Source organism: Eretmochelys imbricata, chromosome 11, assembly GCF_965152235.1.
Source record: "Eretmochelys imbricata isolate rEreImb1 chromosome 11, rEreImb1.hap1, whole genome shotgun sequence".
NCBI lineage: Eukaryota > Metazoa > Chordata > Testudines > Cheloniidae > Eretmochelys > Eretmochelys imbricata.
The window spans coordinates 35,768,991-35,796,350 of NC_135582.1; the positions used below are offsets into that span (position 1 = coordinate 35,768,991).

Consider the following 27,360-nt stretch of genomic DNA (forward strand, 5'->3'; position numbering starts at 1 on the left):
TTTTTCTGCAAATTTTCTCCTTTCATTTGCTTCAAAATAAATACATGCTCTGAAAGACAGGTCCAAATGGTACATTCAGGAACAACAGTTAACGTTTGCTTATGTTCTCACCCTTCAAAATTCTCAACCAGTACATCTGAAATGCAGAATTTATTTTTGAAGAGCTCTGGTGTTGACTGACTGAAAAATAAATTTAAATTAATACAATCAGAATGAACCAGACTTGTTAGGCCAGAGTACTCGGGTTTATACAGGAAATTCTAATTTATTCTGAAGCCCTGTTCTTACATATCCTTACTCCCATCAATCACATGTTTTATCCTTAGAATGGACACTTGAATAGGAAATTTGGGAGCAAGGTTTTTTCCTTTAATTACCATGGATTGAAATAAAATTAGGTTAAAAACTACTGCAAATGAAAATACATGCTTACCCTATGCATATTGTTCTCTATCATATTTTAGTCTTACCTTTGATGTCCCTTTAGTGGAAAAATACAGGCCAGATCTTCTCAAAAGAAAGTATAATTTTTTCCATGATGATTTCTTCCCCTGCTCCTTTGCATGCAAATAACCATGAATTTCAGGATATGTGCTGGAACTTAGGAACATCTGAAACAAAATATTGCATATGTATTTCCCACCTGAAGCCAGCTTTCTCTTCTATTGACATACTATTCCACAGTTTTGCCAACATTATACCAAAATTTAAATGTTTAAAATTAAAAATACACACTTCAAAAATGGAAAATTATACACATGCCTCAAAACAGGGGGACCATCTACTTACAACAGCACAGAAGACACTGAACAAAGCTTCTGGTAACTAAAGGAAGAGGTTAATCCTTCAAAGATTTATCAGAAATTTAGAGAAGGCAATAAATAACACTATATAAAATATAAAACCTAAGTTCTTGCACCCTAAAAGAAAGAACAGCATTCTACAAACTTGAAAGTTCAGACAGATATTCATGGCAGTAGTTTGTAAGATTAAAAACAATGCTTTAAGGTATTTTGTTTGTTTTTGTTCTATTTTTAAAAGTGGTGGGTTAATGCCATATCTCCCAGTTCTAACTCCCGCCAGCTGATAAACCACTGGAAAGGAAACAAGTTAAGTTTATAAGAGGTAGGCACATGCCATCATTTGGGGATGACGGAGCATATCACCACTTATACATACAACCCCTCTCACTCTACCTCACACAAACCCAAACATACACACTTTGAGCATTGACAGAAAATTAAAGTGTGCATAAAGTGACCCTGAAATCAAAGCTAAATTTCAAACCCTCTGGAAAAGAGCCTTCCTCCTTCGAAAAAAAATTTAGCTGCATTATTTTGCAAGTACATTAGACTGAGAAATATTCCAAGTCCTTGACAAGGTAAAAATTTGTTATTCCCTAGAATAGTTTGCAGATATCTACACAGTATGCTACCACAACGTTCTGGTCCAATGTGACGCTATAGTTTTACTAACATTGAAGCTACAGAGAAGCAAATACCATTTATTATGAGGGAATTGACCTTTAATAGCCAGATAAAGGGATATATACACTCCATAAAGAGCATTCCTTACTAGTTCAATGCATTGCCCTTGTTATTTGTACTGAATTTTCTAAAGGAATGTATCATGCCTTTTGAAAATCTGACAGAATGCCCAAGAAATTGTATCAGATACTGGAACACTTCCTAATTCAACCCAAGAAACAGATTCAGCTCCAGGCCAGGGGTTCTCAATCCATTTCCCTCATATAAATCTCTCATCTTGGAGTCCTTTGTGCAAGTCCCTGCAGCTATTCTAAGGATTTCAGACACCTGGGAAGAGGACTCCATTCACTCTTCTCTATAACCGCCCAACTGCTCAAGGAAGGTTAGTACCTTCTTTCCACTGCAAGGTGTCACAGCATCCCTTCCCGACACAGGTACTTTCAACACCTCTAAAATAGTAGGCTTTTTATAGCTCTCTCTGCTCTGCCCTGTACACATCTATTAAGGAAAGTGATGAGCCCTCCTGGGATCAGCACTCCATTCCTTCTTTTCAAGGATGAACAGAAAAAGTTGACAGAGGCAACTCCTACCAATCTACCTCTTCCCAGCACATCCCCGTCAAAAGAATTAAATAGATCAGTTTACCTAAAGGAGGAAAATATCTGCTCTAGCTAAGAGGTTCAGTTGTAAATAAAAAAGGACTTATGTTCTGCTACTAACACAGTAATTTGTCTGATACACTATAACCATGTTCCTGCAAAGTCTTAAGCAGATGTGTAACTTTATGTACTCTGCAGCAAATTGTGCATCCGAAACTCATGTTCTGAAGCAATATTAAATTTATTCTATCGTGCAATACCCTTCATTCCCACATCTCTACACCCTCACAAACGCATACAGCAATAAATATTGAAATACAATTATTGATTGCCACAAAAAACCCACATCCTGAAATAACCATCATAGAAAACAAACAAAACAAACAAACCAATCTCCACACCATGGGCCTGGACTATGCACAATGTTTTCTAGGCAGTCAGGTCAGAACCACCTTCCCCTCCTGAATGGCAAGGAAAGGGGAATGCTGTAGCTAGCTGCAATGGCTCATCTCCCTGGCTTCAGAGTCCTTGGCAGTTGTGCTTTTCTCCAAGCTGTCTAGCTCATGAACTTGTATTTCTGGTTTCAGAGTAGCAGCCGTGTTAGTCTGTATTTGCAAAAAGAAAAGGAGTACTAGTGGCACCTTAGAGACTAACCAATTTGTTTGAGCATGAGCTTTCGTGAGCTACAGCTCACTTCATCGGATGCATTCAGTTGCACTCCCTGCTCACTGTCTGAATGTTGGATGCCTGTTGTAGCGTCTCAGCAATAGGATGGCTTCATGGCACAGGGCAGGAAGCATGCACTAAAACTGGAAATAAGGAATACATTTTTAATGGTGAGAGTAATTAGCCATTGGAACAGTTCAGCAAGGGTCATGGTGGATTCTCCATCACTGACAATTTTTAAAACAAGATTAGATGTTTTTTTCTAAAAGTTATGCTCTGCAAATTATTTTGAGGAAATTCAATGGCCTGTGCTATACAGGAGGTCAGATTAGATCATCACGATGGCCCCTTCTGGACTTAGAATCTGTAAACTATGAGCCAATTAACTTCCGCTTGTAGGGAAAGCTGGAGACAAAAAGCTGCGGGCAGAATCCAGGAGAGCAGGAAGTCAGAACAAAGTATCAGGCACCTGGTTGCAGAAAAATGGCTAATTCCATCAGGAAATATGCTAAATTCTTATGGCTACCGAATCACTGAGCCCATAGAGCTTTGAATTATATTAGAGCAGTGTGTATCTCAGAGCTATTGTTTCAGCCTTGCTACAGATTCAGGCAGACAGATTGCTTTAATTACCATTCATTTCATGTTTCTGAGGTTTGCCCCATGGCCATAAGAGCTAAACACATTTTTTAAAATGAAGAGGAAAGATTGTGGAGCACAATTCTGCAGCAAAGGTTAAAATCCTCAGTAAAATTTTTGCCCACAGAATTGTGGAATAGACAAGGTCCTCTATGTCAATAGTCCCATCAACAGGACTATACATGCACAGAACAATCTCAGAATCAGGGCCTAGAGTTGCTTACGCAAACTGTTTTCCAGCTTTGCTCACAGTTGAAGGGAACAACATCTTCACTGCAATGCAGGCACTGTTCCACAACACAGCTTCATTTCAGTAGCCATAAGTGATATTTATCATGCAAGAGTGCACTTGAAGGAGGCATAAAAATTGTGATTGGTGAAAAGAAAGGAAACACTAATTTTGCTTTCTTATTGCTTTTGGTTTTGAACGTTGCTTGATGAGCCCACAAAAATCAAATAATGCGGGCTTCTAGAAGCAAGAAGTTTGAGGCAAAGACATCCTAATCTCAACTTGAAAGTGTACGTGTCTGAGATATTATCAAGGCTAAGAAGGTTTTTCGGCAAATGACAAAAAGGAAGATCAATAACATAAACATACAAATACATTATTTTTCAGGCACATGTGAGAGTGAATAAAAACACTATATTAAAGCTGTAATTTAATTCTACAGACCAAGTTCAAAGGGAGGCTTTAGGAGAGTTTGAAAGATTGAGGGTATGTCTACACTAGAAATAGTGCAGTAGCACAGCTGCAGTGCTGTGGTATAGACTTACAACAGTGATGGAAAGGAATCTCTGGTCGCTGCAGTAAATCCACCTCTCAAAGGCAGTAGCTAGATCAATGGAAGAATTCTTTGGTCATCCTAGCCTTGTCTACACTGGGGCTTACGCACCTGAATGATACAGCTAGGTCAATCTAACTGTCTCGTACAGTCCAGCTGTTGATTTTCTTCAGGGAGATTGTGAGGAAGAATCTCTCTCCCCGCCTCTCCCTGATGGCTCTTAATTTTAGTACCTTTGCCCATTTTGTCTGAAGATTCAATTAATGGCTCCCTAACCCCATAAGACACCCATTTTAGGCCCTGTATCCTTGCACCTATCCTCTCACTAGGAAGATACCCATGACAAAATGATAACCAAAACATCATTCCTTCAACAGCAGGCCAAAGTTGCTGAAAGCAAAACAAAGCTCTGCTTTAGCAACCAACATTGCACCCATACTAGTGTTATCAATTTAAAGTAGTCCACAACAACAGTACTTGGAATGAGGCAAGACTAAATCAGGTTTTTTTTCTTCCCAGGATAGCAAAAGATTGCATGGCAAAACACATCATGACTAACAGCATCAGACAAAATCATTACTGCCATGATGAAAGAATACTGAAAATCCTAGACAACGATAAAAATAACCTGCTCTTTGGGTTATGGAGTTGTAAACGATAGTAGGATGATAAATATACTCTGATAAAAACCCAACCAAGTTGAGACCAAAGTTTATCACAGCTGGAAGAAATCATCAATGACAAAGAAAAGCTTTATTAGGGAGCCAAGTAACACTGGGTAAAAAGTATAGAAAATTAGAGGATTCCTCTCAAAAAAAGGATGGGTTGGTTATATAAAATGCAGTAATATTCAATGTATTTTACTCTATGGGGATGAAGTATACGATATGATTTATAGCAAATGAACTGTAAATATCATTGGTGTAAAATGTCATTATGTATTACAGATTCTACTATACAACAGCATCACAGACATTTATAACTTGGTTTGTATGTCTGTAAAACCTACTTAAAGAGAAATGAATTCAGCAGGTAACACAAGGATGCAAACTCAAATGTCTGAGATGAACATAAAAACTAAGGGAGAGGAAAGTTAGAAGAGGTAGATGTTCTTGCATGAGAACATCTCGGCCTAAAGTTACGTTTCCCCTTATATAATCTTATTCATTATTATATTCCCCAAACTTACAGTGAAACATCTGAAGTGCTAGAGCAGTTAACAGCGCCCTTGAAGTTAGATGCACCATCTTGCTTCTTGAGCAGAGACCTTGACTCTCACAGATGAAATGGGACGAAGACTAATTTCAGAGAAAACCAGCTTCTTTTTTTTAAAACTTTCAGATTTGAATTAGAGCCTTTTTGTCTCCAGTTTGTACCCAGACTGCTTTTAAGTTTCTCTTAATTGCTCAGATTTTAACTCAGTCCCATAAAATCAAATTTGGTGCTGAAATCTTCCTTTTTGCTCCATGTGTGTTACTACTGATCAATATTTAAGAATTGCCTCCAAAAATGTTCCAATAAATTTGTGAGCATGCCCTCTTGCAAGGCACAAATGGAGGGCTATATGTGCACATTTAGCACATAAATTGTGGGTATATTTTGGAAGTATCTTTGAAAATTACTAACTGAAAAATAACATTTTGGGCTCAGTTATATTATAGGCAGAGCTGGTAGCACTGTAAATAGGTGAAGTTGCCGAATGACTCCCATTATAAAGTCCAGTTTTCAATTGCTTAAACCTTTGCCAAACTTTTCCTATCCATACTGAAATTTTCCATGCTGGGCATCTGCCTCAAGCTGAATATTTTTGGAACGTTTCTACAAAAGGAGTTCATCAATTTCTCCAAACAAGGTTATGGAAAAATATATTGGTTTGCCCATCTTAAAACCATTTTACCATATTTGTTGCAGTTATAATGCCTTCATTCTTTGGAGCAGGGACATGAAATTTGGCAGGAAGTCACCTTTGCTGTTCCCATGGAAGCCAGCCCAGATTTGACCATATTATAAATAGAGTTGGGTGGAAAGACGTTTTCCATTCTGCATTGAGGCAAACCCAAGTCCTATCAAAAATGTTTATGAAAAACCAGAAACCAAAACGCTAACATTCTGGTGAACAGTCACATGAGATGTGAAAGTTGCTCCTCTGGCTGATTCATAGCAGGGACTTAAACCTGGGTCTCCTACATTCCTGGGCTTTTGGCTAAACATCTCTCTCCCCTTCCCCGGAGAAACCTTTCCACGAAAAGTTTAGGTTCCAACAAAGAAGCATTTTCTGAAAACAAATGTTTTGTCAAATAACTCCCAGCTACCTCAGTTTATAAACCTTGGAGGGGTGGGGGAAAAACACAGCTCATACATGCTCAGTAGAGACTTGACAAGTGAACTGTCCAGATTCCGTCTGAACTGGGCATGCTGCAGCCCCAAGCTTCAGGGAGGTAAGCAGGATTTTCCTTGCAATTGCCACTCCTGGATGCTGCAGAACCAAGCATCAGAACTGAGACCAAGAATACTGACACTCAATGCTCTCCCTGCTGGTGCCCATGCAGTATGGCAGCCTGTCTGGAACGCAGAGGGGACAGAATGTGGTGGGGAAGGCAGTGAAGAAAGTAGAATGGGACAAGGAAGTAGGGTGACCAGATGTCCCAATTTTATAGGGACAGACCAGATTTTTGGGTCTTTTTCTAATATAGGCTCCTATTAACCCCCCACCCCCGTCCCGATTTTTTACATTTGCTGTCTGGTCACCCTACAAGGAAGGGAGGTGGGTCGAGAAGAGATTGGGAGGTGTGTGGAAGTTTGGGCCTGGATGGGCATGAAGACTGGATGTAGGACCCAGGGTGGGGGAGACTCAATGCTTTGAGCTGAAGTACTCAATGCTTTTTTTGCCTCTGTCTTCACAGACAAGGTCAGCTCCCAGACTGCTGCATTAGACAACACAGTATGGGGAGGAGGTGAGCAGCCCTCAGTGGTGAAAGAGCAGGTTAAGGACTATCTAGAAAAGCTGTACATGCACAAGTCCATGTGTCCAGATCTAATGCGTCCAAGGGTGCTGAGGGAGTTGGCTGATGTGATTGCAGAGCCTTGGCCGTTATCTCTGAAAATTCATGGTGATCAGGGGAGGTCCCGGATGATTGGAAAAAAGGCAAATATAATGCCCATATTTTAAAAAGCGAAGAAAGAGAACCCAGGGAACTACAGACCAGTCAGCCTCACTTCAGTCCCCAGCAAAATCATGGAGCAGGTCCTCAAGGAATCCATTTTGAAGCACTTGGAGGAGAGGAAGGTGATCAGGAACAGTCAACATGGATTCACCAAGGGCAAGTCATGCCTGACCAACCTGATTGCCTTCTATGATGAGATAACTGGCTCTGTAGATACAGGGAAAACAGTGGACGTGATATATCTTGACTTTAGCAAAGCCTTTATATGGTCTCCCACAGTATTCTTGCCAGCAAGTTAAAGAAGTATGGATCGGATGAATGGACTGTAAGGTAGATAGAAAGCTGGCTAGATTGTCAAGCTCAACAGGTAGTGATCAACGGCTCAATGTCTAGTTGGCAGCCGGTATCAAGCAGAGTGCCCCAGGGGTCGGTCCTGGGGCTGGTTTTGTTCAACATTTTTATTAATGATCTGGATGATGGGATGAATTGCACCCTCAGCAAATTCTCAGAGGACACTATGCTGGGGGGAGAGGTAGATACACTGGAGGATAGGGATAGGGTCCAGACTGACCTAGACAAATTGGAGGATTGGGCTAAAAGAAATCTGATGAGGTTCAACAAGGACAAGTGCAGAGTCCTGCACTTAGGAAGGAAGAATCCCATGTACCGGTACAGGTTAGGGACCGACTGGCTAAGCAGCAGTTCTGGGGATTACAACAGATGAGAAGCTGGATACAAGTCAGCAATGTGCCCTTGTTGCCAAGAAGGCCAACAGCATATTGGGCTGTATTAGTAGGAGCATTGCCAGCAGATCGAGGGAAGTGATTATTCCCCTCTATTCGGCACTGGTGAGGCCACACCTGGAGTATTGTGTCCAGTTTTGGTACCCCCACTACAGAAAGGATGTGGACAAACTGGAGAGAATCCAGCGGAGGGCAACAAAAATTATTAGGGGGCTGGGGCTTATGACTTACGAGGAGAGGCTGAGGGAACTGGGGTTATTTAGTCTGCAGAAGAGAAAAGAGTTAGGGGGGATTTGATAGCAGCCTTCAACTACCTGAAGTGGGGTTCCAAAGAGGATAGAGCTAGGAGGGAGATTGGGAATGAAAGCCAGGATGGGGGATAAAGGAGACAAACTCTGCTGAGGAGCCCAGAGCAGGAGATGGGGACTGGAGTGAGGAGCACAGAGGAGTGAAAAATAGGAATGAGACAAGGAACTGGGGCTGATAAGAGGGAAAAAAGAGAACAGGGCAGAAGGGGTCAGGTTTGAGGGGAGATTCTTCAAGATTCCAGAGTCTCAACATTTCTCTGTCATCAGCAAATGTCTGTGAAACCCTCTGGCAAAGTATGTTTCATCCCTCTCTAGTCCACAAAGGATGACACCTTACTGGTCTGTGAAGTGGATCTAAAAAGACTCAAACCCTGCTGATGTCCCATGTGGCTATTCCCATAGGATTAAAAAGGCAAACTGAAAAACAGAAAATTAAAGACCTCAGAAATTACACACACAAAACTACATTAAAGAGAACATTAAGGTTGCAAAGTCAAGTACTCAAAAGTTAGGACATGCCAGAATTGAGTGCTTTGCAGCTTTCATGCTCTTTTAACATAGTTTTTGTGTATATATTTCATACAAAAACTATTTTAATTGTCTAGAAAGGAAGTGCGCCCTGTTCTTTAACATGTATTTTATATTAAGATAAAAATACTTTGTTTCATAGCATATGTACAAGCCATTTTTCACAAGCAATCTACACGTATTTTCTAATGTATTTGCATTCTGCTGAAAAGGCAATAAGAAAGAAGCAGCTAAATTAGTCAATACAAGATTTGCACTCTGAACTCAAAGTACACCTACAGAACCTGAATATCAATTGCATCTATTGACGAACCAGACTTGGGGAAAACAGAGCTACCCTTAAAGAAAAAGTAGAAAAGCATAATCAGGATAATTTTACAGACTAACAATTGTGAAATTGTTGCTCTCAAAGTAAAAAATTATTAACAATATTCTGCAGAGTGAAAAAAAAAAAAAATCCTGGTCCCAAAAACCACTGCAGCCAAAAGTTTTGAATAGTACGAAGAACAGAGAAGTGTTATTCATATAAGTAAAAGATGAACTCTTAACCCCTATCAAAGTCAATAGCAAAACTAACATTTACTTCAGTGGGACTAGGATTTCACCCACTATCCAAGTTAGCTCAAATGGGACCTAATCCTATGTACATGATTAACTCAATGGGAGTATTTGTAAGAACTAACAACATGAAATTTTATCCATATATTGTTATTGAAAAGGTGTGGAGGGTGTTGCCATAGAAAGCACTGGTGCAAGCTACTGAATAGGTTTTACAAGTGAAAAAATCTGATTTTAAATTAGATTTGAAGACATCAGCTTCACATTTAATTACTAGAAATAGGTGAACTATAAATGAATCCATTCATACTACGAGACCTATAATTTCTCAAAGAAACAGATAAAAATGAAATATCAGAATATTCTATTAATATTACTGTGAAGGCCTCAGGTTTAAAATCCATTTGATCTATTAATTTTTTATGTTTAAAATTGATCACATTCATGAAAACCCAGAATATGAGCTATGCTCAGTGATTCCACACTCAATGCCCAAGGAATGTATGTACAAATACTGTGCCTCCCTAAAGTAGACTATGACACAGCCTTGTACCATCTACGCATCGCAACCCCTTCACCTTCTTCTTTAGACTTAACACTTGTTGGGGGCAGGGATTAAACTTCTAGCTCTTTGAGAAGTGCTACCAGAAACAATTTTTAAAAATCAATGCACATCTGATAGTTAAGCACCAGAATATGCCTCTAAGGGAGGCTCTGGAACCCCCTTCAATGGAGGTTTTTAAGAACAGGCTGCAAAAACACCTGTCAGAGATAGTCTAGTATACTTGGTCCTGCCTCTATGCAGGGGGTGGGATTAGATGACCTCTTGAGGTCTCCTTCACCCCTACATTTCTATGACTCTGATTATTAGAAAAGAACTAAGGAAAACAAATCAGTACATTTTTAGGTATTTCAGCTCTTTGACTTAAAAGGAAGGAGCCAAAATTCTTACCTTCTCTTACTCTTGCCTTATAACGAAAGGCAAGAAAAATGGTTAACACATAGCTAGAGAATATTTTATTTGCATATATCTCAACCCACAGAAAACCATAAGAGAATTTCAAAATTGGGTTGTTAAAACTAACATCGCTCTTGATACTTGACCAAGCATGTCACAGATAATAATGCAAGCCCATTAACTTGTGTTAATGAAAGTTACCAAGGAAAGAGTGGCATACTTTAAATGATCTACTGAATGGCTTTTGCTGAAATGTGCATGATGGCTTTGTAAGTCACAAAGGTGTTCTGTACTTAATGTCTAGTAAGTTCTATTGAACCAAATATAAATAATCAGACAATACTATGTAAAAAAACATACTAACAAGAAACAGTTTTATCCAGTTTTGATTGATTGACAAGTTAACCTGTAATTTCATATTTGGAGTAAAACTGAACCCTATGCAGAAGGCCAGCATACAAACTATGCACTGCTTAAACACTATTTTTGAGGACTTAAGTGACTTAGTGGTACATAGGCCTTAAACTGGCTCTGCGCACAGGTTTTTAGCAGATATACTTTAGTTTTTGAAAATAAGTCAAATATTTCTTTCAGAACTATGAGATCACTTTTGAGATAAAAAGATGTTAAATTCTATGAGCACAGAGACCAAAATTTTGAAATATAGGTGCCTAAAGTTAGACTCTGAAATCCATATTTAGGCAGCAAAAGAAAAATGGCCCAATTTTCAAAGGGTCAGCACCTTTGAAAGGTAGATTTTTTTTAAAATGTTCTTATTTTTGGTTCCTGAAGATGATTTTAGGGACTGAACTAAAAGCATCTAAGTTTCAACATTTTGCCCACAGCAGGGGGTTAGAATCAGGAAATCTACACTTTATCTTAACTCTGCCACAAACCTAACCACTCACTTTAGCTCTCCTTTCTGTAAAATGCATCTGTGATAAATGAAGGGGCTGGGTGTAGCTCCCTTTTATGGACACCCAGCCAGCCAGCTATAAAATCCCTGTTAGTAGCTGTTCTCTACTTGCTTTACCTGTAAAGGGCTAAAAAGTCCATAAAAGGGAGGGAGTGGGCACCTGACCAAAAGAGCCAATGGGAAGGCTAGAACTTTTCAAAATTCGGGAAAAAATTCCCCTTTGTCTGGTTGTTCTCCTGGAGAGCAGAGACAGGGTTGGAGCTATGCTGTAAAAGCTTGTGCCAGGTATGAAAAATCATCAGATCATACCTAGAAACTACTCATTTAAAACCCCAGATATGTATTAGAGAAGTAGCCATGTTAGTCTCTATCCACAAAAATGAGGAGTCCAGTAGCACCTTAAAAGACTAACAGATTTACTTGGGCATAAACTTTCATGGGTAAAAAACCCACTTCTTGATAAGATTATGCCCAAATAAATCTGTTAGTCTTTAAGGTGCCACCAGACTCCAGATATGTAAGTAGATCAGGAAATGTCTAGGAAGACACGATTAGATTTCTCTCAATTTCTTTATGGCTTGTGGACTCCTGTGCGCTAACCCCAGATGCTTTTGCTTTGCTTGTAACCTTTAAACTGAACCTCAAGGAAGCTATCTTGATGCTTAATCCTTGTAAATTGTTTTTTGGGGGTTTTTAATCTAGTAAAAAGCCTAAATTCAAGATGTATTTTCTTTCTTTTTGTTTTTAATAAAAATTTACCCTTTTTAAGAACAGGATTGGATTTTTGTGTCCCTCAGGTTTGTGCATATGTTGTTTAATTAGCTGATGGCAACAGCTGATTTCCTTTGTTTTCCTTCTCAGCTCTTCCCTGAGGGAGGGGTGAAAGGGCTTGAGAGTACCTGTAGGGAGGCCGTGTGGTTCCCCACCACCCCGGAGAGGGATAAGCTCTGCCAGACACCAGAGTGGGCAGGGCCAGAGCACTCCAAGCCTGCCCTCCAGAGGGTCAGGTGCTGGACAGGAAGTGTAAGAGCCCAACCCCAGAGCGTCAGCCACTGAAGGGGCCAGACACCTCTGGACTCCAGCAAACAGTGGCGGACCTGGAGATTGGCCTGACCAGCCGATACTTGACACGGATCAGCGTGTGGGAGAGTTGCCGAGCCTACCCCGAGCATCCAATGGTGATGGATCCCCCTGAGGGCACCACCTTGACACAGGTGCCTCCAGAGAGGGAGTTGCGAAGTAGGCCGGGGGCAGCCGACCCAAGTCTGGCTGCAACACTGCCGGAACCCACATCAGTGTGTTGCAGCCAGGATCCCCACTGACACAGCCGCGGGTCTTTGGCCGCTGCTAGGGCCCTGAGCTGGGACGCAGTGGAATGGGAGGGCCTGTGTCCCTCCCTGCCACCCACACATTATTTGGCAGTCTCCCCCTTTTCAAGGCCACTCAGAGCCTGAAGCCTGGGTATGCTATTTACCTGCGTTTTACCCCTGCCTGAGGGCCTGAGCCTCAAACTCATTTCTGCCTGGGCCTGTCAACTGCTAACTGTTACCCGTGTTTGCTCAGCCCCGGCCGGACAGCTTGAGCCAGGACTCCTGTGACTCGACTGATTCCCCAGGGACCAGTGCAGGGACTAAGGGAGGCGGTGTGGTTCCCTGCTGCCCCGGAGAGTGACAAGCCCTGACGAACCCTTTCTACAGTACCCCACAGGAAGGAATTCACAAGTGCGCCTTTCTGGGTTCTCGAAGGGGTTTTTGAACTTGGGTGGTGGCTAGGGTGACCAGAGAGCAAGCATAAAAAATCGGGACGGGAGAGGGGGGTAATAGGGGCCTATATAAGAAAAAGGCCCCAAAATCATGACTGTCCCTATAAAAATCGGAACATCTGGTCATCCTAGTGGCTACCCATCCAAGGTCAGAGAAAAGCTGTAACCTTGGGAGTTTGATACAAGCCTGGAGTGGCCGATATTAAATTTTTAGAATCCTTGTGGGCCCCCACTTTCTGCACTCGAAGTGCCAGAGTGGGGAATCAGCGCTGACAGCGTCCTACACTTATAACAGGCATGTTTTGAAATTTAATTCATTAATGTTTTTAAAGCACTTTGTGCTTTCCCCAAAGTGAGCTGTAGCTCACGAAAGCTTATGCTCAAATAAATTTGTTAGTCTCTAAGGTGCCACAAGTACTCCTTTTCTTTTTGCAAATACAGACTAACACGGCTGCTACTCTGAAACCTGTCAGAGTATATTAAACTATCTTCCAATTTTAACAAATCTTGCGGTTTTAACTTTTTTTAAAAAATCCTATTTTGTCACTGTTCCTTTTCAACACCCTTTTAGCCCCAAATACATATGGTAGGTTGCTCTCTCTAGCACCATAGCCCCAAATACATATGGTAGGTTGCTCTCTCTAGCACCAGTGAAAGCTTTCTCATGTGTAAGTGTTGCCATTTCAAATATATAATAAAAGAAAGGGAAGATCCCCTTGTTTAGGATCCATCTCATGGCCACTACAGGATTGTTTTCTATTCTGCAGATTGCTCCCCATTTTACATTTAAAATGATGCATCCAGCTTATATTTAAAACATACTGTGGATATTATTTATTATTTGTATTACCATAGTGCCCAGACACCTGGAAGTCATGGACCATTGTACTAGGTTCTACCACTTCTTTTGGGAGACTGCAACATTCCACAGACTAACAAACCATGCCAGCCATAAGATTTTTTTTTCTGCCAATCAGTCTAAATCTTCCTTTCATTAAGTTCATCCCTTTACTCCACTTGCAATGTGTTAAAAATCTCCTTGTTTTCCTTTGCATGTACCACTGTCAAACAGTTGAGGACTGTTGGGCTCCCAGCCTTTTAGATGGGCTACACTACTTTAATCTTTCAGTCATTTCTTGCAAGTTACTCCACCCAACTCAACCAAACCATTTTTTGCTGCATTTTGTTCTTTTCTGAACTCCCTCCAATTGGTCAATATCTTTACGGCAATGAATTCCCCAAAACTGAATCATTCCAGGTGCAGTTATATCAGAACGGCATAGCGGGGGAATATTACCTTTTTGGTTCATGACAAGACGTCTCTCTAGTCATCCAATAGGCCACTACAATTCGGTCAGTGACAAAATACTATGTACGCACAAACTAGACATCTGAAATTGAGGTATTCTGCTGTGAATTGGTTTATCTTAACGCAAATACTGCATACCTGCAATATCTGGGCGTGGCCTATCATTCCACTGGTCTCGCTTGACAACGACACCATATGCTCTGGAAAATAATTCTGTTAAAATAGAACATATTAAAACTTCTGTAAATGTGAGTACAAAAACCTTCAGATTTCTCTTAGACATATAAACGGATCCACCACCCAATTGCACAGAGCAAAAAGACAATGAGATTTCCCCACTCTCAAAGAATTTAGGAAAGGGGAGGAATCCATTAAAATAGCCTCATATTGTGGTATCTTGTAGATTCAGCTGCTGAGTTTGTGAGAGCAAACTTCAAACTTTGGTTGGGTTTTTATTTTGTTTTGTTTTTTTAAAAGATTTCAATGCAGGGTTTGCTGCATCAAGTCAGACTGCAGGAAGGACAATACTTAGGATACATATATACTGCAAAAACTTGTGCCAGTGGGTTTCAGAGCCTGGGTCAACTGATTCAGGCTCACACTATGGGGCTAAAGCAGCAGTATAGATCTTCCCACTTGGGCTGGAGCCCAGGGTTTGAAACCTGCACAAGTCCCATTTACCGAAGTCTGTTGACTCAGGCTCATACTCGCTGCTAGGTTGTGGTTTGTTGGCTGTTGTGATTTGTTATTTTTGTTTGTTTGGTTTTTTTGAAGTGTAGACATTACCTGACAATCTAAGGTTATCATTCACCCACCCCTTCACGCCTAATAGGCCTGCCCTAGGCTTCAACATATTACTATCTAGGAAGAGGGAAAATGCATTTAAAAAGGAAAGTTTCGTTAAAGTTGATATGGTATCCCAGTGGACAAAGGAAATAAGTGGGAGATATTGTCAAAAACATTTAAAATCTTATTTGAAACAAAATGTTGGTTAATATATTTTTTGCTACCTTTTACTAATTCAGAAAAAATCCCCTCTGATTTGTTGTGAACGCTCTCTTTATTCTGTGTGATATTAATATGGATCAAATGGGGGAAACTTGCAAAAATACAAAAGAGGTATTGTAGGCCAGAGCTAGTGTAAGTCAGCACAGCTCCACTGACTGAATTGTAGCTATGCAGGTTTACACCAGTTGAGGATTTGGCCCCAGATCTAAAATGATAGTCTTTCCTAATAGCTGGACAATTCCCAAATTAAATCCTTCACAAAGTACATAAAGTAACCTTTCATGTTGGGCCCTGATTGGTAAGCTAATGAGAGTCTATATTGCCCACCAAGGCTGCATGACCATGGTCAACCAATGTACTGGGTCTAAGTTATTTCCATGGACCACTATAATATCCGACCCCTCACCATTAATTTAGCAACATCTCTGTGAGATGGGGAGTTATCCCCATTCAGAAATAGGGAACTGAGGGAGAGAGTGATTAAATGATTTGCTCAAGAAAATACATGCAGAGCAAGGAATAGAACCGAAAGCTCTTGTGTCCCTTAAGATATGTCTGCACCACAGCTGGAAGGTGTAAATTCCAGCTTGAGGAGACATACCCGCATTAGCTCTGATCAAGCTAGTGTGGTAAACTAGAGTGTAGTCACAGTGGGGCAAATGGGGCGGATGTGGGGAGCTGCCATAAGTACGACCTTGTTGAGACCACAAATATGTACTTGGGCAGCTAGCCTGTCCCAGAGCTTATGCTGTGGCGACTACACTGCTATTTTTAGCACACTGACGCAATTGGAGCTAATGCAGGCATATCTCCTCAAGTTGGAATTTACACCTTCCAGCTCTTGCATAGACATACCTATAGTGATTTAAGATCATTCTTCCTTTCCTTTTAACAGGTCACAGGTAGATTTAGGTTCCATTACATTTTACAGCTCACTCTAAGTCCTCCTGCATTTCTGGCATTCCCCCTCATCACTATGCCACATGTCAGGGCAGCAGTAACAGCTTTTAAGAAGACAGACTTACCATTGGGTGTTTAAAAAACTCATATTTGGCATAGTTTTTTCTAAAATACAGTCTATTTTCTTCTTCGATTCCCCAGTTTGACTGAACTTCAATTACCAATTCGTGGTCTTCTATCATTCTTTCTGTAAAACAAAGAAAAATACATAGCCTTGCACACAAGTCCACCATCGTGGTAAACACATGAGAACTTAGGCTCAGACACAAATGAAGAGTTATGTTCAACCCAACATGAACGAAGTAATATGAACACCTTCAATTCATCAAGTCTATTTTACATTTTGTCACCAAAGTCAGTAATCTATACAGTGCTCTTTTATAAGCCAACTCTGCTCATGAAACATGAATATCTGCAGTAGGTGAGCAAGCTAATTTCCTCCTCCTCAAACACCAACAAGGTTTTAAAGTCTCTCATATAAATGCAAAATGAGATATTGCCTCTTCCAAAGCCAACTTATTACATACTGTAACATTTTTACACAGCTTGGAATAGAGAAATGGCGATTTTGGCAGCTAGACTTCTTAGTTGTATAACTTCCTTCTTTGAGAAATGAGAGACTTGGAGCCAAAAATTAATTAAGGGGAATGGTTAATTACAAAAACACCCAACATTCATTCATAAAGCGTTTTTTCACATTGGAAGAGTTCATCCTGAAATTACTCAAGAGCTGGCAAAGCTATTATAAGCGATCCCATTTGTATAGCTGTGAGCTCATTAACTAGGTTGGATGCCAGACATTTAGATCTGCAAAGCCACGTAGGGAATTTGAATCTTTTAAAAACCAATTCTGATTGCTAATTACCTTTACAGTAATTGGGGATTTAGAAAAATCTAAACAAAATGGCAAACAAAGGACTTATATAAATGGATAATAAAAACCAATCAATCCGCCTATGTCTGCTCCAGAGTTTTTTCTAAAGGTTTTCAGAATATTGTTGCAGAATACTGTTGCATCTCCTCTGCAAGCTGTTTCTAATCTCATTTTTGACAGTTTCCTGCAATGTAAGAAACACTAAACTACATTTGTATAAAAGTATTTAAGGCCCTGATCCTGCAAAGAGTTATGCATGTGCTTAACTATAAACACTAGAAGCACTATCGTTGATTTCAATGAGACTACTTGGAGTGTATAAAGGTAAGCCCATGCATAACCCTTTGCAGGATTGTGACTAAATTTATTTCTGTACATTGGATATCACTTATTAAAAAAACAAACAAGTCATGTAACTTTCATGCTACAAAGAAAAAAAGAATACATTTCAGTACACAGGAAAAAGTTTGGTGGGCAATTTTTATTTTGCTGACGGCATGAACCAATAAGGAAACAAGTTATTTTAAATGTAAGTGAGGAATATTTTTTCTGGAACTTTATTGAATTGTACTTAAAGGGTCACTGTCAATTTCAAATCTAATTAATTCCAACAAATAAACAATTTAAAATAGTTTCAGCTACTGCTCCTGGGTCCCCCTGCAAATTATACAATTTTATACAACCACCTTATTTTATTTAATCTCTCTCTCCCCCCAGTCTTGCCAAAATGCAAGAGCACCAAAAAAAATCATAGTCAAGCTCTAAAAATGCATGAAATGAAAGGGGGAAGGAGGGGGTTTCTATGTATTTTCCTTCTAGTTTTTCAGCCTTTAAAGGTACAGCCAGTTCATGTTCTCAAGCTTTATTCCATATCCACAAGAACTTTAAGCTTAATTTAAAAAAAACAAAAAAAAAAACCCTCTTACATAGTCACTTTAGTCCAGGAGCTGGGGCTTTAAGAAACATCAAGTATCTCAAGACTTGTGATAAAATTGTGAGCTTGCAACACTGCTTTCCAGGACTGTGGGAACAGAGTGATTGTAATGCAGCAAAACACAAAATGTCCATTAAATTCTTGAAGTACATTGGGGACAAATGTTTGTTTCAGAAGGTGGAGGAAGTAACTGAGGAAACGGCCATTTTAGACTTTATTCTGACTAACAGCATTGTGAATCTGAAGTTGAAGACAATCTGGGTGAAAGTGATCATGAAATGGTGATTACGTGATTCTAAGGAAAAGAAGCAAGAACAGCAAAATAAGGACAATGGCCTTCAAAAAAAGCAGACTTTACCAACCACTTCTGAGTTTTGTAATGGCCTATGGGAATAAAATCTAAAAGAAAAAGGAGTTCTAAGTTTCTCAAAGAGACAATGTTACAGGTACGACAGCAAACTGTTAATAGGATGAATACTAAAAGTAGAGCCCTGCGCGGATACAAAATTTGTACCTGTGGATGCGAATATCCATGGCTATAAAGCAGATACCCGTGAAGCTGCAGGGCTCTATCAGGAACTACAGCAGCCTGTCAGGCCACCACTCACAGGAGCCAGAGCCCAGCCTGGGCAGCTCCTCCAGCGCAGCTGTACCGCCCCCAGCTCTGCCCACCAGGGTGGGCACCAACCTCACCGGCAGCTGCCCCTCATCACGCTAATGTGTGCAAACAGCTTGCGTGCTCCTAGACAGAAGTAGCAACCTTAAAGAGGAAAAACAGTACACTTCTATCCTTTTGTTAAAAACCAAATTTTGCTGTATCGCTAAGATTTTCAAAAGGGTTAAGTCATTTTGAGGGCCCAAATAGAGAACATGGAGCACCTGTCCTCTGCAAATCAGACCCTATTTAAGGTATCTCAAGTTGGGCACACAAAATCTTTTAAAAATTAATTTGGAATATCTTGGCCCAGAAAGAATTAGAAGGGCAGGAGTACAATTGCAGCCTCTTTCCATCAATGGTCTTCACTTATTGTGGCAACACCCACCTTCACAAAACAAAAAAATACTATCCACAGCCCAAATAAGGCCAAGTCTTCAAACCTAGATTAATTACTGTGCCAGGAAGTCTCCAAATCTCCACTGAGTGAATTATTACCATTCACACAGCTAAATTCTACAAGTAGGAAAAAAAAGGTGGGCTCATTGTAGGCCACATATACTGATAGTGCTCATGCAATGATGAGATCAATTGTTCATCTTAAACAGTTCTCTTTTTAGTTAATAATACAAATTAGAATTGGGTAACTCCTTGATTTGACTAATTTTATTTATATATTAATCCCAATGTATTTTCATATTGTTTAGCACTTGAAGGAAGTATGAGAAATTAGTTAACCATATATTTATTTAAGAGCATAAACAACGGTTATAAAAAAAAAATCCACCAAACTGGCTTCCTCTTATGAAATGACAAGGTAAAAACCACCTTAATTAAAGGGACTGTAATTAAACATTAGACTCTAGTCCTGAAAACCCACTATTATTATTATGTCATGCCTAATCCAAAGGAAAAATGCATACCATAATCTACTAAATACCATAGGATTTGGAAAATAAATGACCTCCACTCCCACTGACTTAAAAAAAAGTCAAACAACAACTCAGTTGAGAAGCTAATTTAACCCCTCATCACAGGGATAAATAAATGAAGCAAAATTGTGTGGTAATCATATCTACATAATTCAACCAATATAGTTTCTCAAAAATTCTCTGTGAAAATTAAACTGAACCAGGAACACAGCTTTTCTCCAAAATGCATCTTTCATATTTATGAAAAAAAACACGGAGAACTGAGGTGCTGTCTTAAAACAATTTTTTGTTGTTGTTTTGCACAAGTTTTTACAGAAAGCCAGTGCTGTTCTGGTATGCTATTTGAACTGTTACATTTCTGGCACTGTGACATTTAAATAAATACCATCTCCTGGAGACTTGCTTCTTGGAACAAAAACCAAGACATAGTGCATCACCTCATAATAGGTAAAGATCCTGGTATAGCGTATGAACTCTACCCAAAGGATTTTTAAGGTAGCAGATTATAGAACTTCTAATAGGATTCAGACTACCTTTTAAAGGAATTGAACTATTAACAGAGTATTATACTTTAATCCAATCCAATCACAGGATTGTTTTACTTTTCTTAACAATGCTGTCTATCCAGTCTTGAATAAGGACTCCCTAAGACTACAGTACAGTCTCTGTGCAGCTCACATAAACGATACAAAAGGAACTTCCAGGAAAGTAATCGGTAGAAACCATTACAATCTCAAAATGCTGTTCAAGACATTAAGTCTCAACACCATAGTAAGGAATTCTTCGATATTTTACAGATTGGTGAACTGAAGCAACAGAACTCATATACGAGTCCAACCTTCCCACCCCCCCACCCCCCCCCCCCGGGTCCCCTGCTCTAACCAGTAGACCACACTTCCACAAAAGCTTTCAGCATAGTTGGCTGTGGACATCTTTCAGCATCCTCAGAGCCACTTCATCTTATGAAAACAAACAATACTGATTCTCAGCAGACTAGGTTCCTAACTGAAACCGGTCATGGAGAGAAGGGAGTTGGCAAAATTCTGTCTTCATTTTGGATGGAAGAGTTTTACCCCGGGACTTGATCTGTTCATCCTCTTTTTCTAGAAATATCTGGATAGTGGCCACCATTTTCCTCCCTCTTGTCTCAAATGCATTTCCTACTACTCTGGCTAGCATTTATCATGGTCAAATATTAAGAGTTTCCTTCATTCAGGGGAGATGCTGAAGCTGATGGAAGAGGATGAGTATCTTGAATGCTTTCTGGCTTGTGTCCTCTACCTTATTGGGCTCTTCGACTTTTCTTTTGTGGAGAAGATTTCATCCTTGCTGGGGGATTGTTTCCTTTTCCTAAATAGTGCCCTTTTTGGGGCTTAGCCTGAGGGGAGGGCTTCAGGCCTACATGCTCTCACTGAAAGACCCCAGATCCTCCACTTGGGAGGAAGGCAAGGCAAAAAGAATGCCAGACTCCTTGCTGTGAGATTCGATTATCCAACTGAGAATACAAGTAGGGATGCTGGAACTTTTCTTCTTTGTGGTGGATTGGGCTGAGAGGCAATTAGATGAATATTTGGACTTAACTTGCAAGAAATCCCTAATCAACAAAGATGGATCTATCTGCCAGGTCCCAAGAGCTGAAGACTGACCTCAGGTGTCTCAGAAGAAGTCTCCAACTCTGTGAGGCCTAATAAGCCATCCAAACTCCATCACCTTTCTCACAACGAAGCAAAGGTCCACAGGCTGCAATCATGGCAGAACTCCCCTTTCTGTGGCACCCAGACAATCTGCATACTCCATTTTAAATGATTCTGCCATGCTGCAGAAGATGATCAGCATGGAGATCATTCCAGAGTATAAAGAGGTGGGGGAGGAAGAGGACGTGTCCTTCTGCATCGGGGGTGGGGAATACTGCTCACCTCTTCTCCAAAATTTGGCTTCAAAAATCCAGGATAACCAACAGGGTAACACAGGATTCTCTGCCGCCAGACTGAGAAAATCTGGCTCTCTCTGGGTATGTCAGAGCCGCCTTCAATATTTTCAGGAAGAAATGCACAGCACAAACATTTTGGAGTGGCAGACAGGTCCCTAATTCATAAAAGGGTATTTGTGATATATGGTGCCACATATAATTATTTTACACAATAGCCAATGAATAAAAACTACATCCAGGAAAGCATGAAGTTCACATAATACTGATTAAGATTTATGTCTACATTTGGAGCTGGGGGTGTGATTCCAAATTCAAGCAGATATGCTCATGCTAACTCTCATCAAGCTAGCACGCTAAAAATAGCATCAGTCACGACAGCATGGTCAGCAGCAAGCAGCAGCACAAGCTATCTGCCCAGAATACAGACCCAGCTAGATACTCTGGGTACATACTCAGGTTGGTAGCTTGTGCCGCTGCTCACCGTGCTACGGCTCTGACAGATACAGCTATTTCCTACAATATTCTGGACAAATCTTATTGAATGAAGTTAAAGTATCTTAGGAATTTGTTGTATTAAAAATGCAAATGGTTATGTATTATTGTGGGACTGTATGTAACATCTCTAGGAAGCAGATATGACAAATGTCTCCTGGGAAGTGTTATGAGCTTCAAAGGGCTATTTTAAAACAACAGGCCAGATAAGTAGTATATTTTGAGGGAAAACAAAATTAAATGGATTTCCTAGGAAAATACCCTGGGGAGGGAATGCAAATTCCCCACCTCTGGACCAAACCTTTGAAAGCTTCGCCTTGTGGAGAAACCCATTGTCCGGAGATCACCTATTCCTGGTCTCTAAGGAACAAAGACCTAAACTGAATAAAGGAGAAAAACAAAAATCACAGATTTATGGGTATGCTAGTTCTGAGCCAAGGCAGTTATGAACTTGTAACCACTCGAAAACCCCTTGATGATGTCAGTATTGCAGATCTGAATGGAATGAAGTCCTTGATGTCGTCTTCAGGACTTGCATAATGACAGGTTTCAGAGTAGCAGCCGTGTTAGTCTGTATTCGCAAAAAGAAAAGGAGTACTTGTGGCACCTTAGAGACTAAGGAATTTATTTGAGCATAAGCTTTCGTGAGCTGTAGCTCACGAAAGCTTATGCTCAAATAAATTCCTTAGTCTCTAAGGTGCCACAAGTACTCCTTTTCTGTCTGCAGGACTGTTTACCTACCAGAGCCCTTATTGGAGTCAGGGTAATCTCTAGTCATCTTATTTGCATGTGTGTAGTTCTTTTTATTCTTTTCTCCATAATTCTTTTACTTTAAGAATAAATGTGATTGTTTTAGAATTATGTGGTCACTTAGTACTGTTTATAGGCTCTGAGGAAGAAAGGCAAACAGGCCTGCTGAGGCAGTCTGCTTTGCTGGAGAATTCACAGTGTAGACAGTGAACTGGGCAGCATGGAAATCCTCAGATAGGAGAGAGAGGGAGAGAGAGATGTATGTCTCTCCTCAAGACAGGTGACGGTGGGGGAGCTGGAAGCCTCAGAGCAGACCACAGAGGGATAACAGAGGTGCATTTGCCCAGAACAGTGAAAACTGCAGCTATATGACTATTTTTAGCATGTTAGCCTGATGTCTACTGGAACTGGGACTCACACTCCCCTCTCCAACTGTAGACATAGCCTAAGGGCTTGTCGACAGAGCTCCTCGATTTGGACTATGGAGGTGTGAGCTATAGCACACACTAGTGCACTCCACTGTATGGACACTGCTGTTGCAAACTACAAGGTACCTAGTTCGCATTAACATGGTCCTCTTTAAACAGGACTATTTAATTGCAAACTAAGTACCTTTTAGTTCATGCCCTTAGCATCCACTTAGGGGAGTTACAGTGAGGCAACCCAATGCGCACTGCAATTTGTACACCCTATAGTCCAAATTGTGGGACTGCGTAAACACAGCCTAAGATTCAAGTGCTACCATTTATTCTGCTAAAATAAATCTGGTACAGTACCTGTATATGAGGAACAACAGTGACATCCGGTGGATATTAAAAAAAAATCCCACACACCTGTGATAAGCATAATTGTTTGAGAAAGAATTGTAAGTTAAACATTTGAGGAAAGCATAACAATTATCTCTAAAATGTACTATCCAGAACCAAATATATTTTAGCATTTTCTGTCCATGACAATAATTTAAAAAAAAAAAAAAACAGTTTTGTTTTTTTTTTTAAACTTATGTCTACTGGATTCTGAAATAATTTCTGGTAAACACATCCCCTTTCAGGGTACATACCCATTTCAATGTGCATGTATCTACTCAAATATATGTACACAGATTAGAACATATTCCAATGACTTTTTGATAAATAATGTCATTTTTATATAAACAACAGCTGACTTGTGGCTTTATTTGCAAATAAAAAGCACCATGTTCAGTTCACTATGATTCATGGGGTCAAAAAAACACAAGTATTTGGATAGCTGTTGGATATTAGCGAAAATGTTTGTGTCCATGACAGATTCAGGAATTTTAGTATTAATTATTATTCATCCAAAAAATGTTTTACTGGAAATGAGCTTTTTGCTATTTCCTGTTTCAAGTGCTTCCATCATTCAACCAGGCAGCTGAAAAAATGCCGTGTGTGTGTGTGTGTGTTTTAGTGGATAAATCACACAACAGTACAATTGCAACCGTCACCGAACTGTTCACAAACCACAATCTGAAAGTTATTCATCCAGTACTTACAAATAGTGAATTTATTTGCTTACAAGAAAGATTATCAGTTTGTGAATATATCACACACCTAAAAAGGGTTTAAATTTGTGTCATAATTAAAAATAGTTAAACCAACTCTAATGTTTAAGTATTACAGAAGGAGGAGGCATCCTGAAAGAGAATTAATCTCCATACCTACTGGTACCTCATTAGTCTCCAGCATCAGCCCGAAGAAGGCAGACTGACTAAAAAAGGGAAATATAGTCTCTTACTAAAATTACACCTGAAGGAGAACCAGACATCTCAGAGAATTGGTTAGGGAATGCAGTGCCTTAGTGCTGGTTCATATTCAGCAGAGCTCAATAGTGAGCTCAGTAGTTACTACTGGAAGAGTTTGTATGCCTAAGTGAAACAACTTGATGGTCTCAATCTTGTTCTCTAGAAGGAGTGGACAGGTCTCAACATAGTACTTCATAGAGGTTTAAAAATTCCCATATTTGAACAAGGGACTAGTATCTTAAGAAAAGTGACAACTAAAAGATTGATATTTCAGCAACAACTACTGTCATTTGGATTGAAGCGGTCCAATTACATGACAAAATATGTATTGTATCAATAACTGAGACAGACTGGACCATGAACCATTGCAGTGTCACTTCTTCAGGTTTATAGTTCATTTTGTTTTCCTTAATGCTTTTTTACTAACTAACTTTCTTCTCTATTTTAAACACCAGTCTTACTGATAAAGAGAGAAAATACTTCTATTATTTGTATAATAGCTTTAGACAATAGTATCCCTAGCCTTCTCCCAATAGCACATTTAGTCAATGTACAGTCCTGACCCAGTTTTAACTCTGACCTTATTCTCTGAGCTAGAAGCATCTTACAACTGATGCACTCAGGGTAAAAAAAGTTATAAATATCTTTGAAATGCTACAAAGGAGAAAACTTTTTCAAAAATATTTGTGGCTGTCTTTATAAACCATAAAAGAGCAGTAAAGGGTAAAAACAATTTTAGCTTTGTAGTTCATCTTTAAAGTACTGCTGTTAAACATAACACAGTATAAACAACAAGGAGTCCTTGTGGCACCTTAGAGACTAACAAATTTATTTGGGCATAAGCTTCTGTGGGCTAGAACCCACTTCATCGGATGCATGGAATGAAAATACAGGAGCAGGTATAAATACATGAAAGGTTGGGGGGTTGCTTTACCAAGTGTGAGGTCAGTCTAATGAGTTAAATCAATTAACAGCAGGATACCAAGGGAGGAAAAATAAAACTTGTGAAGTGGTAAGAGAGTGGCCCATTACAGACAGTTGACAAGAAGGTGAGAGTAACAGTAGGGAGAAATTAGTACTGGGGAAAATTAAGTTTAGGTTTTGTAATAACCCAACCACTCCCAGTCTCTATTCAGGCCTAACCTGATGGTATCCAGTTGGCAAATTAATTCCAGGTCTGCAGCTTCACGTTGGAGTCTGTTTTTGAAGTTTTTTTTGTTGAAGAATTGCCACTTTGAGGTCTGTTATTGAGTGACCAGAGAGATTGAAGTGTTCTCCTACTGGTTTTTGAATTTTATGGATTCCTGATGTCAGATGTGTGTCCATTTATTCTTTTGCGTAGCGACTGTCCGGTTTGGCCAATGTACATGGCAGAGGGGCATTGCTGCCACATGATGGCATATATCACATTGGTAGACGTGCAGGTGAACGAGTCCTTGATGGTGTGGTTAGATCCTATGATGGTGTCCCTTGAATAGATGTGGACAGAGTTAGCACTGGGGTTTGTAGCAGGGTTTGGTTCCTGGGTTGGTGTTTTTCTTGTGTGGTGTACAGTTGCTGGTGAGTATTTGCTTCAGTTTGGGGTGCTGTCTGTAAGCAAGGACTGGCCCATCTCCCAAGCTCTGTGAGAGTGAGGGATCATCCTTCAGGATAGGTTGTAGATCCTTGATGATGCGCTGGAGAGGTTTTAGGTGCTGTAGGTGATGGCTAGTGGCATTCTGTTACTTTCTTTATTGGGCCTGTCCTGGAGTAGGTGACTTCTCGGTACCCTTCTGGCTCTGTCAGTCTGTTTCTTCACTTCACCAGGTGCGTATTGCAGTTTTAAGAACGGTTGATAGAAATTTTGTAGGTGTTTGTCTCTGTCTGAGGGATTGCAGCAAATGCAGTTGTATCTTTGAGCTTAGCTGTAGACCATGGATCATGTGATGTGGTCTGGATGAAAGCTGGGGGCATGTAGGTAAATATAGCGGTCAGTAGGTTTCCGATATAGGGTGGTGTTTATGTGACCATCACTTATTAGCACTGTAGTGCCTAGGAAGTGGACCTCTTGTGTGGACTGGTCCAGGCTGAGGTTGATGGTAGGGTGGAAATCATTGAAATCTTGGTGAAATTCCTCGAGGGCCTCCTTTCCATGGGTCCAGATGATGAAGATGTCATCAGTGTAGTGCAAGTAGAGCAGGAGAGTGAGGGGACAAGAGCTGAGGAAGAGTTGTTCTAAGTCAGGCATAAAAATGTTGGCATACTGAGGGGCCATGCAGATACATCTTTATCATCTGGACCCATGGAAAGGAGGCCCTCAAGGAATTCCACCCGACCATCAACCTCAAGCTGGACCAGTCCACACAAGAGGTCCACTTCCTAGGCCCTACAGTGTGCGGGGCATGTGCACAGGCAGCCTATACAGCGTGTGGCTCCTCTGAGAGGGGAAAGACCCCTGACAGTATGGTGAGAGAGTATGCTTCCTGAAGGGCAAAGAAAAAGGGCTTGAAATCAGCAATACCAAAAGCCGGAAGGGAGCTGCTTTTGTTCTCTCTTCCAATACTAAACACACATTGTATTGTTACTGAGTTTGTGACTGTGTCATCATTCCAGGGACTCTGCCTGCTTATGCTAACCCACAAGGAGACCAAAAGGCCACGTAACG

The 27,360-nt window shown here is 40.3% G+C and overlaps 1 protein-coding gene across 1 annotated transcript in view; it reads right to left on the bottom strand.

The window, feature by feature from the left end:
- The window catches only part of GRB14 (growth factor receptor bound protein 14), a 100,880-nt gene that overhangs the window by 17,979 nt on the left and 55,541 nt on the right, over positions 1 to 27,360 (bottom strand). Inside the window, exons 4-6 of the mRNA XM_077830055.1 lie at positions 16,453 to 16,574; positions 14,558 to 14,632; positions 471 to 611 (exon numbers count right to left, since the gene is read on the bottom strand). Coding sequence (XP_077686181.1) covers positions 471 to 611; positions 14,558 to 14,632; positions 16,453 to 16,574 — 338 coding nt within the window. The remainder of the gene's footprint in view (positions 1 to 470; positions 612 to 14,557; positions 14,633 to 16,452; positions 16,575 to 27,360) is intronic.